Genomic DNA, 16699 nt, shown 5'->3' with positions numbered 1-16699 from the left:
TATGGAGGCTCCATATCTCTCTGGATATCTAGGACATACAAAGCTTATGATTATTTTTGTCTTCATTTTGTCTAGCTTGTCTTTCCCTGTTTCACTGGTCCCCAGTGATCTAGTTTTCTACTCTTGCTTCACATTATCCATAGTTGTTACTTACTGTAAGGAAATACTCTGTTCACCTATTAATTATGCATTGCATTGGTCCTGATGGAAGCCATAATGGCTTGCTGAATTTAAATTTGATGGAGCTCATTGATTTATAATGGGACTATTGGGGTTCCATCAAGGTTTCTCTTGTTTTGACAGCAATACATGTTGCACTATTCTTGTTGTCACAAATGTTGCAAACCTTGACAAAACCCTGAGAAAAATACTCAAAAGCAGCTGTGAAATATTACCTTCTAGGCAACATAACAGCTGCTCTACTGTGGATACTGTGAGCAACTAGGAAGCTTTCTAAGACAGTTTTGTTGTACTTTATTGTACCATTATTGCATATGTGTGACCTACTGAGAGGATAGAAGCCATAGAAATCTCAGCAGAGAATGCTCACATATCTCTTATGTACAGTAGTTGACATTTATAGCAATACACAGTATGTCTTATTTTAATAATATTTTTGAATGAAACAGAACTCTCATTTCTATTATTAGGCCCATTTTATTTTGACATAATACATGTTCATGCTTGGCTATGTTGATATATAGGCCAAAGTATTGTATGTTGGGTATAATAGAATATGCCATATGAAAAGCACTGCTCCAGAGGACATTCATTGTGTGACTGTGTTATTATTGAATTATAAAAAATGTCCTACATTTCTATGAGGTTGCCAGATTTTAGTAATGTAGTTGCATTAAGAATTATTTTACCCTTTTCTATTCAGTGCCATATTAATTACTTAGAAAATGAGTTTTATTTGTGTCCTTTAGATATACTCTGGTATACAAGCCTTTTCTACATCTGCTTTCACCTCTTACTGAAAGGCACCTGAAAACATTAGTACAAAAAGATGTTGGGCTTAAGGTCTATGCCAGAGAATTGGACAATATGAAACAGCTGGCATCAGATGTTGCATTGTTGCCTGTGTATGTGCCCATGAAGATGTTGCTGATGGATTGTTCAGAAGTGAATCAGGTAATATATGTTGACCCCGATACCATTTTATTTTCATCATTTCAAAAATATTTTCAAAAAGACTATATTTTGATTTGAAAATGTACTAAGACTGGAAGACCGGCTTTTAGGTCTGGCACAGAAATGTTCTAAATAATTTAGTTATATAAGTCTCATCAGCCTTTCATTTTCACAGCTGCCCATCCTGTATCATGCAGTATCTCCCAACTATCATTCCGTAGAATCGCAGTGTTTCCAGTGCAGAGTTTCTACAAAAGACATTGGAGCAGATATATTAAGACTGGCATATTGTATGCCATCCTTAATAAAGGTCTTGACAAGTTCAGGGAATCAGTGATTCATGAAGAGGCTTCGACCTCTATATAAATCAGCTGCATGTCCCAGTGACAGACTAGAAATTTAACTGGAGTAGATTTCCAGTTTTCTGATGTGAATTGGGCCTGAGGCATCCTTGTCCCACCTGCTCTGCCCACATTTGCAGTTGTGGTGCATGTTTGACAGAAGAAAGGGCCTTTGCCAAATGTGCCCTACAATATCATCCCTCTTCACCAGGATGTAAATCTCCCCCCATTGTGTGGAGTCTATAAAGCACTGCACTCTATAATACTGGCGTAAAAAAGTAACAAAATTGAACTTTACAGCTTGTTGAGTTTATTTTCGCAAAGATTTTGCAACAATTTTTATTTTTACACTACTTACTCTATTTTCTGAAAAGTGGGTGGAAAAGTGGATTTGGTTATCCTGTCTAGCTGTATATACACCAGGTTTATCAAATGTAACTTTTAAAAAGTTGCAAAAATTTTCACAATCTTACTTCAGTGAGTAGGTGGGGTAAAAAGTGAAACGACATATTAGGACAGTAGTGTTTGAATTATAGATGCAACAAATGATAGATTTGGCACATAATGCTGGCTCCAACTAAACTGACTGAAAATTCCCATCATGATAAATTGCTCCCTAAATGACCAATATTCCATCCAAACTACTTACTGTGGTTGTGCAGTGAGGAGGATGGGGAGGGGGTGGAACTTCTGGTTTAGTGATTGGTGGCTCTCTATCCATCATAAATTTAATACTTATGACCTGTTGCATGCATAGGTGATAAATGACCTTCATTGGACAACTTCTTTAAATTGAGAAATTAATTTAGATTTTTTTTTACCCCAAGTGAGTGTCATGCTGATCTGAAACATATTTCCCAAATATATTTGAAAACATTGACATATACAGTGCTTGCATAATATATTAGCGTTTCTCAGAATGGACAGCTCCTTAGAAAATAGTAGATCCTTCAGGAAAGAGCCGATTACAGGGCCACATGTTGGCTATTGCTATCAGTGGGGGAAGCAGTCAGCCACAGTGATCAAATCAGTTTGAGGGCTGTTCAAGCAGGGGATAGCCCTCTTTATACATGTACCCAAAAATGGAATGTGGATAGGGTTAGACTAAGATAGTTGATCCCTTAAATGGCGGAATTGATTTTACTGAAGACTAGTAGACCTATAGTGTGGTATTTAATATCTGTTTTCATGCACTAGTGTATTACAAAGGTAATCCTGAATATATAAAGACAAGTTCTGGGAGACACACCTACTAATAAAATTACAAAAGCTGAGCTTAAGTGCTCAGTAATTATATATAAATGAATGTATTCCAATTGTACAAATGACCCTGAAGCTAATGATACATGCTTAATATCAGAATGCTTCTATCACATCTAAATAGGCTTTAGTAAATGCAAGGCATTTTGAGGAGACTTTCATATTTAATGCCATCTACTGATACACAGAATACTCATGACTGCTAGAAAGTAATAAATGATGGCAATCTGTGCTTCAGCAGAAGACTGAGCCGGAGATGCCCCTATGGCACTAAACGATAGAAAAGTAGATCAAGGTAAAGGGTTTTCTAGACAATGATTCACTGGTCTCCGAGATCTATTTTATCACATTCCTTTATGGGTTTTATGTCACAGACATCCTCATAACAGAAACAATTCAGCTTTTCAATTTCATTTTATTTACCATTTTCAATTTCAGAATTCCTATTAAAATGTCACTTGAACCTGTAAACTGGAAACAAAATCACTATTTACCCATGAGTTTTGCCTTATGCTGGCATGCGGGGAAAAGCATAGAGTGAAATGTATATTACAATTAGTGTATGTGGGAGTCCTCATGGCAGATAGAGCTGCAATGCTGAGTATTGTAAAATATAACCCAAAATAATATAATGGCTGCTTAGTATATTCCTGTCATTGTAAACACCTGCATTACTGTTATAATGACATTGTTAAATCATTTTAATGTGTAAAAAGGCTATTTAAAAAATTGTCACTTCCCATATACCTAGAGAAGACTTCGACACCCACTAATGGCTTCTCTGGGCCTAATTAAGACTAATGTACTGGAAAAAGATGCCTCTCGAGTGCTCGTGAGATTGAATTACACAGATTTTTGTCCCTGGAATACCAAGGTTATTTTTAAATAAAGCTCTCCTGTATATGTAATGTATAGATGCTTTTTGTAATCTCTTATTTATAGCACAGGTGAGCGAAGGAGATGCCAACTCCGCAGTTTTACATATGTACAAAGGAGGAAACCTAAGGCCTCTGTAATTGCTCGTGATATAGGGATGTGCTCTTGGTCCCAAATCAATCTTGTCACTCCTCAGAAAGCAATGAAAGATAATAAGTACTATTCACCTGATTGCCTCCTTGCTCCGAGACAGCTGGTGACGCTTGTCTTCCTGATAGCCAAGAGTCTCAGATCTAACACAGGGATAAAGAAGAGCTGGAAGCTCGCTGAATCTAAATTTGACAGTAGATGGCTGTGTAGAGGGTCAGGAGGGATAGAATCTGTGACACGTATGAGAAAGGAACAAAATTTATCTATGATTAGATGTCGCGTTGTCTGACTTTTTTTTCTACAGTGGATGATTGATCGCACCCGCCAGCTGACTAATATCATAATTAACAAAGTTGCTACTACATCTGAGAAGTTTAATCGAAAAATTTGCCAGCAGTATGATGGCATTGTCACAAAAATCACTACCATTGCTGAATCAACGTCTGCCCTTGTGGAACTTCAAGACTACATTCACAAGCTAAGGACTGTGGAGCTTCTGAAGATTGAGGTAGGTCATTGACTTTATTCGTAGCCTCGCTGCCACCATTTCATCTTCCGTCTACCATATGTGTAGCTTCTTCAAATGTATTTTAAAGAATGGTTAACTATATTAGGACGGTCTCTTGGTAGTATACTTTTACGCTTTTTAAAGATTAAGTACAACTTTGGGACATTGATCTATGACATTGTCATAAAACATGAATTGACCCTGTTTAAATGTTTTCCACCATTTACTTTTGGCTTAAATATAATTTGTGCCTCTCGACATCGCCAGAGTTTGGTTATTTTCCTCTTTGCTCAGTCAGGCATCTATTCTGCAGATGATGTTGTGAAAATGCCACAATGACACATGGTTAATGAGCGTCACTGTTGACAGTGACTGAGAGACGCCTTGTAGCATACATTAATAGTAATGCAACTTGTAGGAAGTTGAAGGGTAAAAGCACACGTTATTTATATATTGTCACATTTCCAGCTTTCCAGTTGATAACTCAATTTAGATTATAAATAGGGTTCTTTATGGAGGTGATCCCAGTGTTTCGTAGGTTATCAGGCCCATTATGGTAAGGTTTAAAGTGTACATTTATCTTGTGCTTTTTCTAATTTCTCATCTGGTGCAGTGGCAGCTCTTAGGAGCGCATGGACAAAAGCCAGTTTTTTTCATATATTGTTTTTGTTCAATTACTAGTCTGATTTTTCTACTATTCTAAAGATAGTGGTTTGACCATTTAATCGTAAACCGTCGGTGTCATACAACTAGTGTAAAGGTGGGGAATGTTGATGTGTGCAATACTTTGTAGTTTTTCTAATGGGGCCATTAATGGTGCTTTTACTGTGTGTTAAGCATTAAGCATGCTGGCAGATATTTAATGAGACTGCTCACCTCTGTCCTCTTTGCTGGTGGATTTGATGCAAATGCTGGTACATTTCTTTTAATTCTTAGGATAAACTGGCAGTAGCTGCAGAGAACCTGCTTTTCCTAATGGACTATGCATCCTTATCAAAGGAGGACATTATTCTCAACGGAAACACGTTTTCTTGGCCTCAGAGAATCATTCCTATCATTAGTGGCAGGTAATGGATACTAGACAAACGGATTTTTTTCATATACTTACTGTCACCGAGAATGCAATAAGAGCTTCCTATGCTGAATATAAATAATAAGAAGTGGATTGATGATGTCACCACGGCTTACACAGAAGATTAGTCTGCGGGAAAATGTGACTGTTGTTTTAACCTAAATCCAGTAATGTTTAATATAATTGAGATTTAGCCTATTGTTATACGTTAGCTGGGTGATGAAAAGAGAAGGAGGATTAGAGGCCAGTTAAGCCGGTGTCACAGCTGATGTACAGTATATTTTAAACAGGATTTTCTTCTTGGAATTGTTAAAATGACCTCTCTAATAATTCCGGTGGAATGTCTAATTTTAATGAAATGTTAATGGCAGATAGAGATGGGACATTAGCAATGCATAGGGAAAGTACTGCCCACGTCTTTCTTTTTTGCATGTGAAATGGGTAATAATACATGTCCTGCAGGTGATGGAAGCTCTTGCAGTTTTAGTGAAGATTAAATTTGATTGACCTTTATTAGGGTGATTAACCTCTCTGAAATTAAAAGCCGCTTCGAAATGATTCTGTCCAATTTAAATGTGAACACAGAAAAAGTAGCATACCAGTAGAGTGTATAAAAAGAAGATTCCATTTCTTCTCCACCCCCCTTTTCTTATGTGCTTTGCAATCACTTTGTCAGTGTGACACGATTGCAGAGGGAGCATGATGGGGCTCTGGCAAGGCTTGCTCAGTGGCAGAAGGATTTCACAAAGCGCTTGGCTGATGTGATCATTGAGGTGAAAGACTTCCAGAAGAAAGAGAGGATGAGCGAGGCCAGTACTTATGTACAGAAACTCAGCACCATCAACAGGAGAATACAGGAGTTTATGAAAGAGGTATGTTCTGCCTTTATCCTGCTATAGCATATAGAATAGAGCTTTCCTTTCTGTCATGCACTAGGATTGTGGCTATTTGATAAGCTTCTTGTTTTCAGTATAGATAATGGAACATTTTGCATGCTGCAAATGAAAGTCCACAAGGAAATAATACAATATAGTTATCATTTGTTACATGTAAAGCTTTCTACAATGACACATTAGCTGCATTGTATCTATATTTAAAGATGATTTTGCATAGAAGCTGATGTTTCCTCGGATGCTTATAATAAAGATATAATAGAGAATACTGATTTATTTCTATTGTACTGTATTTGTAGTAGTTGTAGTATTCTTATTACTTAGCCGCATCATTATGCAGTACCATTACGTTAACATTAGTCACCATACTATTATCATATAATGTATGTAATTTAGTCAAGCCCTGTACAGAGATTTCTCTTGGACTTGAAACTATATACTTAAGACATTTGGAATGGAAGACAATGACTGTATTTGGTATTGTAACCTATGAGACAGACTCAATACTGATATGGTGTTGTAGAGCTTCAGTGTTTTATTTGATATGACTTAGTTTCTCCCACTGTTATCTTGCTGTCTGCCTACTATATGTGTGTACCTGTTTGGCATATACATTGTAGAGAGTATCTAATGCCATTTACAGGTTGTCTGAATCTGACTCTTCCCACAAAACTGCAATTTATTTTTTTAAAACGTCTACTATCTATGTAGATAGAGACCAGATTGTTTTATAAGACCTATATCTCTAGCCATATTGCCTTGAATGACATATACTTAATAGTCACTTTGTCTTGTATGCTCCTTACTGTCCCTATTGTCTTACATGGCTCATGCTTGCTTTTCTATAACTTTTGTCTCCCTTACTTGTTTGGCCAAATTACACGTATAAGAGACATTTTTTAGTAGTGCCTAGTTTTACCATAGCCTTACTGTTGGTTCATGGAATATTGTTATAACACACATTCTTTAACTAAACTTGGCCAAGCTACGTAGTCCTCGATGTCTCGTTTAATAGGCTAACTAACTCAGTTGTGATGCTGAAATATCTGAAAGCTTGTGAGCATAGAGAGGGCTTTGTGAAATGTCTTGTCTATTTTGTTTTTGTGTTATATTTTACTATAACCATAGCACAGCTGCAACTAAATATGAGTATATGCTAATGAGTAACTGTGTAATGAATGCCTGATAAAGTGCATATGTGCATATGTTATAAATATAGAGCCAGAGTGAATATTAAATCATCCTTCCTTAGCAACCAGGTTGTTGTGTGAAATTTCTAATCTTTCCTAAAAATTCACCACTTTAATGCTATTCAGAACATAATAGGCAATAGGATGCAAAGCTATTTCATAACATAGTGAGAATACAAAACAATTATATAAAAATGATTTTATATGTATATTCTAAACATAAGCAACTTAAAGCATTAAAGTAAGTGTAAATGCCATCTGTACTTTCCATTTGATCTATAGTTTCCTGATAGAAACTCAATTACAACAAATTTTGGGATTGGTCCTACTGCATAGAACAGAATTGACCCCAAATCTGTCTTGGAGAGCTGCTGCTTAAGCAGTGTCTTATATATCAGCTAAGACGTCTGTAAAGGAGAAAATCTAATTGAAGAATGGCATTTCATATCTGGCTTTGTCAGGGCATTCATATCACTGATATGCTATTCTATAACCTTAGATATCACTTTAGAAGATGTTTTCTCTGAAACCATGAATTGTGTGAAAATGAGAGAATTTCCGGTTTCTATCTTTTAGAAAGCTGATATTAACAAGGAGGAGGAGCTTCTGGGAAGTGAGCAAATAGGCACTTATAATCAAATAGCAGAGATCTGTAAATTAAAGGAGCCCTATGAGAAATTATGGACCACAGCCTTGCACTTTAGCACTTGTTACGACAAATGGATGAATGGTCCTTTGCTACAGGTCAATGCAGAAGAAGTGGAAGAGGCGGTGAGTGATAAGTCATGTTACTCTATCTAGTTACACATATGGGATTGGCAGCTTTGGCTGTCAACCATTATTGCCATGCAGTACCAAAGGAATGGATTATATTTATGAAATGTTTAAGCTTGTCCTGATGTTGAAAGGAGCTCCTCTTGTAATAGTCATCTGAAAAGGAACTGTCCATTCCTGAAAAAGAAGATTAATTGCTGTTTTGCTGTAAAATCTATTTAAATTTAAATTTTATTGGTCTAATATGACATGAATTACCTTGAGCCTAGCAATATGATAGATGAGTCCTACAGAATTGTGAGAAATCAATAACTACTCTCTCAAAAAACTGTTTGTCATCAGGTGCAGAATTTATGGAAGACTAGTTACAAGTTGACAAAAGCATTTTATCACCCGGACTTACACGGACCTCTTAAAGTAGCTACGACCATTAAGACCAAGCTTGAAAAGTTTAAGATCAACATGCCTCTTGTAACAGCTTTGTGTACACCAGGGATCAAGGCAAGACATTGGAATCTTATGAGTGAAAAGGTAATAGAACAATGTGTCAGTTTATTAGTGTGACATGTTGTATTGTGCCTTTTATTTGGTGAATGCCACTCTATCCATTGCGTTTAATCCATTGTTATGAGTTTGAAGTCAACACTTTGTCACAATAAAAGTAGTGTGAGTCAGGGCGAAGTTAGAGAAGGCAAATAACTGTGTCCTAGGTGTTGAGGGCAGCAACAAGCCATTTTGCCTGGGCCAGGTGCTTAGATACATGGTAAGAGCAATACACTGAACCCTAGCCACAGCTATGCTGTAAGTTATAATTTATCCTAAGTATAGTTTAGAATTCATCCCTGTATATGTTCAGGTTTATTGCTCTTTCTCCAGTAACATGTAATTGGCATAAGCTTACTGCTATAAATTGAAATTAAGTGATCTTCTATGGCTAGCTGTTACATGGTATGGGCAATTCCACATCCAGATTAGTTGTGATAATACTATTCCTGCTACATAAATGTAAATCATTTCTAATTACCAGTGAAAACATTTATGACAAAAACAGGCAGGTTCCCACTAATATAGGGCAATTAAATACTCAGCTTCAATTTGTCAATTTCCTTCACACACATTACTCACACATACATTCCTATTTTTCTCCTCAGCCGATGTCTTGTTGAAGAAAATAGGCTCTTTCTTTTATGAATATTACCAAAGATTCCAGCTTCGCCCCCAAATTACAGACTTTTTGCATAAATGGGCCTAATTACCTGAATTCAGTTTTGATTAGCAATGTTAATTGATGCAGCTGTGGATGCTATCTGTTTACCTAAATTACCATGTGCATACAGCAATATGTCTGAAAGTGAATATGCTAAACTGAAAATACTAATTAGCCATGGCAGATTGTTATTCAAGTCCCATCTTTAAGCTTTTTAATGAAAGCTCAGATGTGTCAGTGTTTTCTGATATTCTGAAAGAAATTTCTATATTACATATGATTTCTAAATTTAATTCCACTGAACAGATGGGCAGATCAGATAGGGTTCTTCCACACAGTATACAGTGTCCTAGACAGACATGCACATATATATATCTACATTTATAAATATACTGGTAGATCCAACTATCCTATTTCCGTTTGGTAATTTTGCACATTTGTCTTTTGTTTTTCTGTCCTTCTTATTCTTGATTATCGTTCCTTTTCATTAATGTTTTAGCCATCCACAATGACAACATGGTAGCCTTTGCATACATTTAGTAAATCCAATAGCCTGTACTTTTGCGCTTGTGTGCTACACTGATAGGTGCTTGGAGAATACATGTTATCATGTTTCATTTTTAAGTGATTTCTGTTACAATTTTTTAATATGCGTATTACTTTAACTTTTCTATCTCTCTTTTCATTATATTAGCACCTCCTCCGGTAAGCTCCCATATTGGGACAAGTGTGACATCATCATTCTATGGCAGCTAATCAGGTTGCTTCATTTAGTCTCCAAAGGGCCTGGTTGCTATGGGCAACTACAACCCTTTTCCTCTGTATTATTTTTATTAATCTCTCCTATAATAGTTAATATATGATTTCCCATGATTTTATATGTAAAGGGTATGACACACCTATCTATAACTCCCTTAACATCCATTTTATACAAACTGGTGGTCATCCACTCCCACAATCACTGGTGGTTCCAGGAGCTGGATCTCAACAATTCCAACATTTTTCACCTATCCAGTGTATAGGCAATATATGTTATATATCCTTTTAATGCAGAAAATGATCTCAAGCATGGGAGGTGCATAAAGCTTTTATTTTAAAGGGGTACTCCAATTGGAAGCACTTATCTTATATTCACTGAATAGGTGATACATGGTAGATAGATGAAGTTTAACCTATTTCCTGTCCCACTAGTCATTAGATTGTAGTTAGGAGGAGTTTCAATTGAGCACCAGTCAAGCTTGTGTATTTCTGCCCCATTCAGCACTGACAAAAATAGTCAACCACTGATCTAGCATTTGTCTCCTATACAGTACATACTAAAGGTAATAATTGGTTCTGGCTGGAATATCCCTTTAATGGATAAAGATCCCTTTGGATCTATTCTCATGTTTACTGCCTTTACTTTTATTCCTAATTTCATTATTTCCAAAGATAAAGAAATCTTACACCCTAATGTATATAAAAATATTGCTCTTTAAGGCCATTTTCTGTTAGTTTTAATCTGTTAGGCAGATGCAAACATACTAAAGACAATTATATTTGGACTAGTTACTGTTATTGTTTTCTTACTGCAAAAAATGCCATCCCCATACATATTTTGATATGAAAAGCAGTCATAATTCCCCTGAATATACAACACTAACTCACAAAGAGCTCACGTTTTACAAAAATAGATCTATATCTAAAACCTTTTATGAGAACTGTAATTGTAGTCATAAAGTGGGTTAAAGTAATGTGCAATATCATTGGAGTATTTCATTCTTTCAACAAGCCAAGTCATTTAGGTCCCTTCTGTCAAGAATGAGTTCAATTTGCAAAATAATGCAAGGCGAATGGAATAAGATAAAGCCATTACTTAGCCACTTCTACTGTACAATCCCATTTACTGTTGCTGGTAGCATTATTTAAGAATATATATATATATATATATATATATATATATATATATATATATATATATACACTCTTTGTTGCTCAGGTATTCCCCGCACAAAAGATATGTACAGTACAATGATAAGATATAATGTATAAATATACATCCATTCCATTATTGTGTTTAATATGTTACACTGTGTATTCTGCTAATGGCACTTTCGTCTCTCAAACTATACTGTGCATTTATATGTATTGTATGTGAGTGACTGTGCATTAGATTATAGAGTTATATAAGTTTGTATTTACTAAAGATGTCAACTCATACATACTAAGTTGAAGAAATGTCCCTTTAAAACATTAAAGAGGTTGTCTTATGTTAATAACTTGTTCAACAGTTGCTATATCCAAGGTAGATGACCGACCATGTACTACATATATGGTCTAGGTATGTGGTAGCTGTTCTTTGTTACTATCTCTCTGATCTAGCTCAAAAAGGAAAATGGTGTCCATCTGTGCACATCACCTGGTGGCTTTGGTTTTATCACCTACACTATGGTACAATATCCAGTCTGGGGTCAGCAAAAGCATACAAGAATCATCTAGAATGTAGAACAAATGTCTTTTTAGACCAACAAAGACTTAACTTCTGTATGCCCTTGCTGTGTGCTGTCGCAGTTACCAAACTGGATTTAGTTTAGAATAGCGTCTTGAGTGGAACATCCCTTTCTGTAATGGCCATATTGCTTAATAGGAGAGTAGTAGAGACATGAAAGAACACCTTTAGAGGATTCACATCAATGAGTGGTATCAAACTGTGTCTTGGATTATGTTTAAATAAAATGTGTTACTTAGGTCTCTCTAGGTGACAAGCTATGATATAGCGGACCCCGCCGCTATACAGGTTCATAGAGAAAGAAACTGTTCTATATCCCATGACAGCATATCAGTGTTTATTTTGAAACCCCGCTTACAGACTGGTAATTGGGATATGACTGTAGCCTAGGGGAGCTATTTAATGCTTCTTTCTTTCCAAGTGGTATGTGCAGTATAATGTGTAGACTGTTTAGTAGTTGGCTTTATGTTCTGATGAGCTCTAAGCAAAAGTTTATTTATAACATAAAGTTATCCCATAAGCTCTTGAATTGACTAAAGCAAGAAGTCTCAGCTTTTTCAGTTGGCACCTTTACCTATTCTGTATTCTCAATGGTGCCATGCTAGCACAGCACCACCTGCTAACCCTTTATAAAAGACAACACACTGTAGGCATGACAGCAAGTTCTATTATATGACTTCAGTTTGCTTAATACCATATTTGGTTTCCAGTACAATATTTTCTTACAATGCGTACTGCATCTGCTTTCCGATTCTACAATACATGTAGAATGTTTTATAGCAAATTATCAGGGTTCTCTGCTATTGTTTTGAGCTAAATGCTCAGCTCTCCTCTTTGTTGTATGTGACCCACTTCTGGAGAATGGGGCAGGGTTCAAGTATATTTATTTATAGCCCCAACTTGTTCTATTTACACGCAGAATGGGAAAGCCACTTGACCAATTGTGCCTTAATCTTCAGAATGATTTCAGCTGACATATCTGGTTGTTATTTCTCCTTGTCATAGGCTTGTAAAACAGGATAGCTTGGTTTACTGTTCTATACATTTCACTTCTTTCCTGATGACAGAATGTGTGAATTATTTATCAGCATTGCAACATCTACCACTGGCAATACATCATTGTTATAGAAACTTGGCCCCAAAGGAGAATTTCATATTAAAATCACCCCCTACCTTTGAATAAAAACCCCCCCCTTTTTCTGCTATTGTCAAATGGTGTCCGTCACAGATGAAAATGACATCATGAGAGGAGGCAGAAAATACCGAGCAATAAATTTGGCAAACTAACAGCAGCGTGACATCCTATTTTATCTTTCAGTAATTACTTTCTGCAGTTCATAAATGCTCCTACAACTCAAGTCTATGGGCCTATTTTTCAAAGGCTAGATTAACTAGTTTCATTTAAGTGCTTCTTGTTGCATCATTTCACATGTAAGACTGGAATAAATGCTCTTGAAACTTCCAGCTGCAAGCGAGTAGATCATTTCTTGAGGTTTATATCATTTTCAGTGTAATGTTGTTCTACTTACATGAGGCTTGCTAAATTGGATTTAAGGATTTAGCCCCTGAGTTTATTCTCTCTGTACAGGCATAAAGTATATAACAATATCTATGTGTACCTGATTTTTTTTCCATATTCATACTTGCATTGAATTTATTGGGTTTAAATACATTGACATGAAAGTAAGTAAAAAAAAAAATGTATTAGCACAAAACACTTTTTGTGACAAAGACAATGACTGGTGCTAAAAATGAATTGTGCTAATACATTTATCTTTACCACATCTGATCTGTCTCCAACAGGCTTGTTTATTTTCTTTTCTTTGTCTTTGCCTAACTCCTTTAAGGGTGTATTACACAGACAGATCTTGGCCACCGAAGTGCTGATCACCAAGATACATGTTGATCTGCATTCTCTTGCATTGGCATTATTAGACAGACTGATGCAAATGGAATGGGGGAGGATACAATCTCTTCTGCGATCCTTTCTCTCCCATTTGGCTACATTGACTATTGGAGTACATGCCTGATTACACAGAGTGATGTGCTGCCAATAATCTGCACCTTCATAATAGCCCTGAAAGTATTTAATAGGGCCTTTAGAAAAGCTTGGGATATTTCATGCTGCCAAATTGTTATATGTTTTAGATTATAATATGAAACAAGACTTTCCGTTTTCCAGATATTGTCCTTGTGAAACCCAGATGTTTATCCTCATCTGGCTTAACCAGTGCATACAACTTCTGTGATGTCACTACTGGGCTTGTCTTACCAATGAGCGCAACCTCAGTGATGTCACTACTGGGATGGCCACACCAGTAATGGCAACCCCAGTGATGTCTCTACTAGGATGGAGCTTTGCTCTCACCATCCCAGTTAGTTGGGCAAGGAACAATTTGACTGAAGAGGAGTACATTAGCGTATTCCTATTAATTTTGGGGCTGGGTACAATTTTATGAATGTCAGTATGCTATATATGTAAGAAAAATTACCATCTTTGAGTTTTGCGTATTCTGATTACTGTTCCAAGAAAGTGTTAATGATTTGTTCCATTCAGAATTAGGTTTCTAGGAATTTTAATATTTCTAATAATTTATCACCTATATTATTATTTTTTTTTAAAATTTAATCTGTTAGTAAGCATTGTTATAAGTATAAGGCTCTTTCCTGAGTATTGCACTGCGCGTGTGGTTTTACTGCATTACATATACTAAGTGCTATATTTTTATCCCTAGGTCGGGTTTAACATCACTCCACACGGAGACACCTCTCTTCTTGAAATTCTGCAGCTTGGCCTTGAAAAATACCTTGACAATCTAAATCAGATCAGCCTGCAAGCCAGTAAAGAGTATGCCCTAGAGAAAGCCCTGAACAAAATGAAAGCAGATTGGGAGGATGTGCGCTTTGTCTTCTCACCCTACAAGGATGGAACTAGTCATGTATTAGCAGCTGTTGATGAAATCCAGGTGAACTATTTCATTTTTTATTTGCAAGGTTATTCATAGACAATTTTTTTTAGCAATGTACCTGCTGTACTTTTTATACTGTTTTATATTGCAACAAATTTTAATGGATTAAAGAGAGAAATGTAAAAGGAGACTAGCCAGGAAAGAGAAAACCATGAGCCATTAGTCAATTTAGTATTATTTCAAAGGTTTATTATAACTAAGACAAATGTAGTATTACAGATTATATGCATCTGATCAAGAGGTCTTTGGGGGTATATTATTTATTATGGTGGCAGTCCACAAGTTTTAATGCATTTCCCGATTTCCCGAGGGGCGCCGTTGATCCTCTTAGAGCATTTGTTGCTAGTGATTCCGGAAACTTTTATACCATTATAAGAAATGTGTTAATCAATTTGCCATATTGCTAGAAGCAAACTCTAGGAAACTACACCCATAGGCTCTCTGAGGGAAATAGCCACAGAGTCATCATTCAAAATGTCATATTTGTAGCTAGAAGAAAAGCCATCGAACAATATCTGGCTATAATAACTCTGCTAAGACTTTACTATTAAATTGATATTCCTTATACAGGAAAGTATTCTATTGAATTGTTATTGACCACTGCACACTGTCCACAACAAAATATATGAGGCCTTCGTGTATGTTCAGTAATATAGATATAAAGGAAATGCAATATCTCACTTTGATTTATATGTTTGTACTTTATTTCCATAATACAGAACAGTCACTTGAAATAACTTCTTAAGCCATATTTGCTCAGAAATGTGAACACACGCCATATATTCGTTTTCGGCTCAGTAAATCCAATAAACAGACGGCAAACAGCAAATCTGATTAATACCTATTGGACTTTTCACAATATATCACCTCCATATGTTACGCTTTGTGAAGTTACAGCATAACATCACAAAAAAGATTATTCTTGTTTTCTCATAATACATATATAAAGTGTTAATACTACATAAAACATTTAAAGCCCAGTCCTTTCGTGAGATCTACTCTTTACAGATCTAACATATTCGCCAGATCTGTGAACATTACCCTCTTTTTTTTTTCTTATTATTTGCATTTCATCTCGTACTAGCTTAGTACAGTACTGGATAAAATGTTTTATAGCTGCTCTTGCCTTTATGGGTAGAGGCTTTTGGCCTTATCTCCTTCCAGGTTAGTCTTTGAATATCTTTCTGTGACCACCGCTGTTAACCTGTTAGGATAGGAGACTATGCAGTTACTGCGACAATGGTGAATAGGGTTTGTTTGATGCAGAGATGAGGATACTATTTGGAGCAGGATAGGGTATTCCATGGGAAAATGGCTTCAGTCAAGTAATCTGGCATAATACATCTGTTGCATTGTAAAATGCTTTATCTGTGAATGTTAGCTTGAAGCATCACATTTAAAAAAAAAAAAAAAAGGTCTGCTTTTCATCTAGAAATAGCATGGGTGTTGTTCATGGACTCTTACTGCATTATATTGTTTCACAATTACAGTTTATGTACTAACACTACTACTTTTGAATAAGGGACTATAGGAAGTGCCGCCATATTGGTTGTCACTTGTCACCTTTGAACTAACGTTTAAGAAACTACCATTTTAAACCTTTTCAAAATCAGTTTTTAAGAACCATATTCATAAGTGGCAACCAATATGGCTGCGCTTTCTTTAAATAAATGGTCAGTTTAAAAAACTGCTGTTCCAGAATTACTATCAGTGGGTATCAACTGTCTCTGGTGCAAATGTGGCACATCTTGGTGCATCTAGCTTCTGTTAGACTAAAATCTGTTTAACTTTAAAGACACGTGGTTATTTCTTCTCAGAGTAATGGGCATAACTTAAA

The 16699-nt window shown here is 36.0% G+C and overlaps 1 protein-coding gene across 1 annotated transcript in view; it reads left to right on the top strand.

Moving 5' to 3' along the window:
- LOC142203618 (dynein axonemal heavy chain 3-like) overlaps positions 1 to 16699 on the top strand; it is a 927911-nt gene that overhangs the window by 143592 nt on the left and 767620 nt on the right. The window contains exons 14-20 of the mRNA XM_075274510.1: positions 930 to 1134; positions 4066 to 4269; positions 5206 to 5336; positions 6018 to 6213; positions 8001 to 8195; positions 8541 to 8729; positions 14629 to 14859. Coding sequence (XP_075130611.1) covers positions 930 to 1134; positions 4066 to 4269; positions 5206 to 5336; positions 6018 to 6213; positions 8001 to 8195; positions 8541 to 8729; positions 14629 to 14859 — 1351 coding nt within the window. The remainder of the gene's footprint in view (positions 1 to 929; positions 1135 to 4065; positions 4270 to 5205; positions 5337 to 6017; positions 6214 to 8000; positions 8196 to 8540; positions 8730 to 14628; positions 14860 to 16699) is intronic.

Source organism: Leptodactylus fuscus, chromosome 5, assembly GCF_031893055.1.
Source record: "Leptodactylus fuscus isolate aLepFus1 chromosome 5, aLepFus1.hap2, whole genome shotgun sequence".
Taxonomy (NCBI): Eukaryota; Metazoa; Chordata; class Amphibia; order Anura; family Leptodactylidae; genus Leptodactylus; species Leptodactylus fuscus.
The sequence above is the reverse complement of the archived record's forward strand: the minus strand, read 5'-3'. Positions and strand labels throughout refer to the sequence as shown.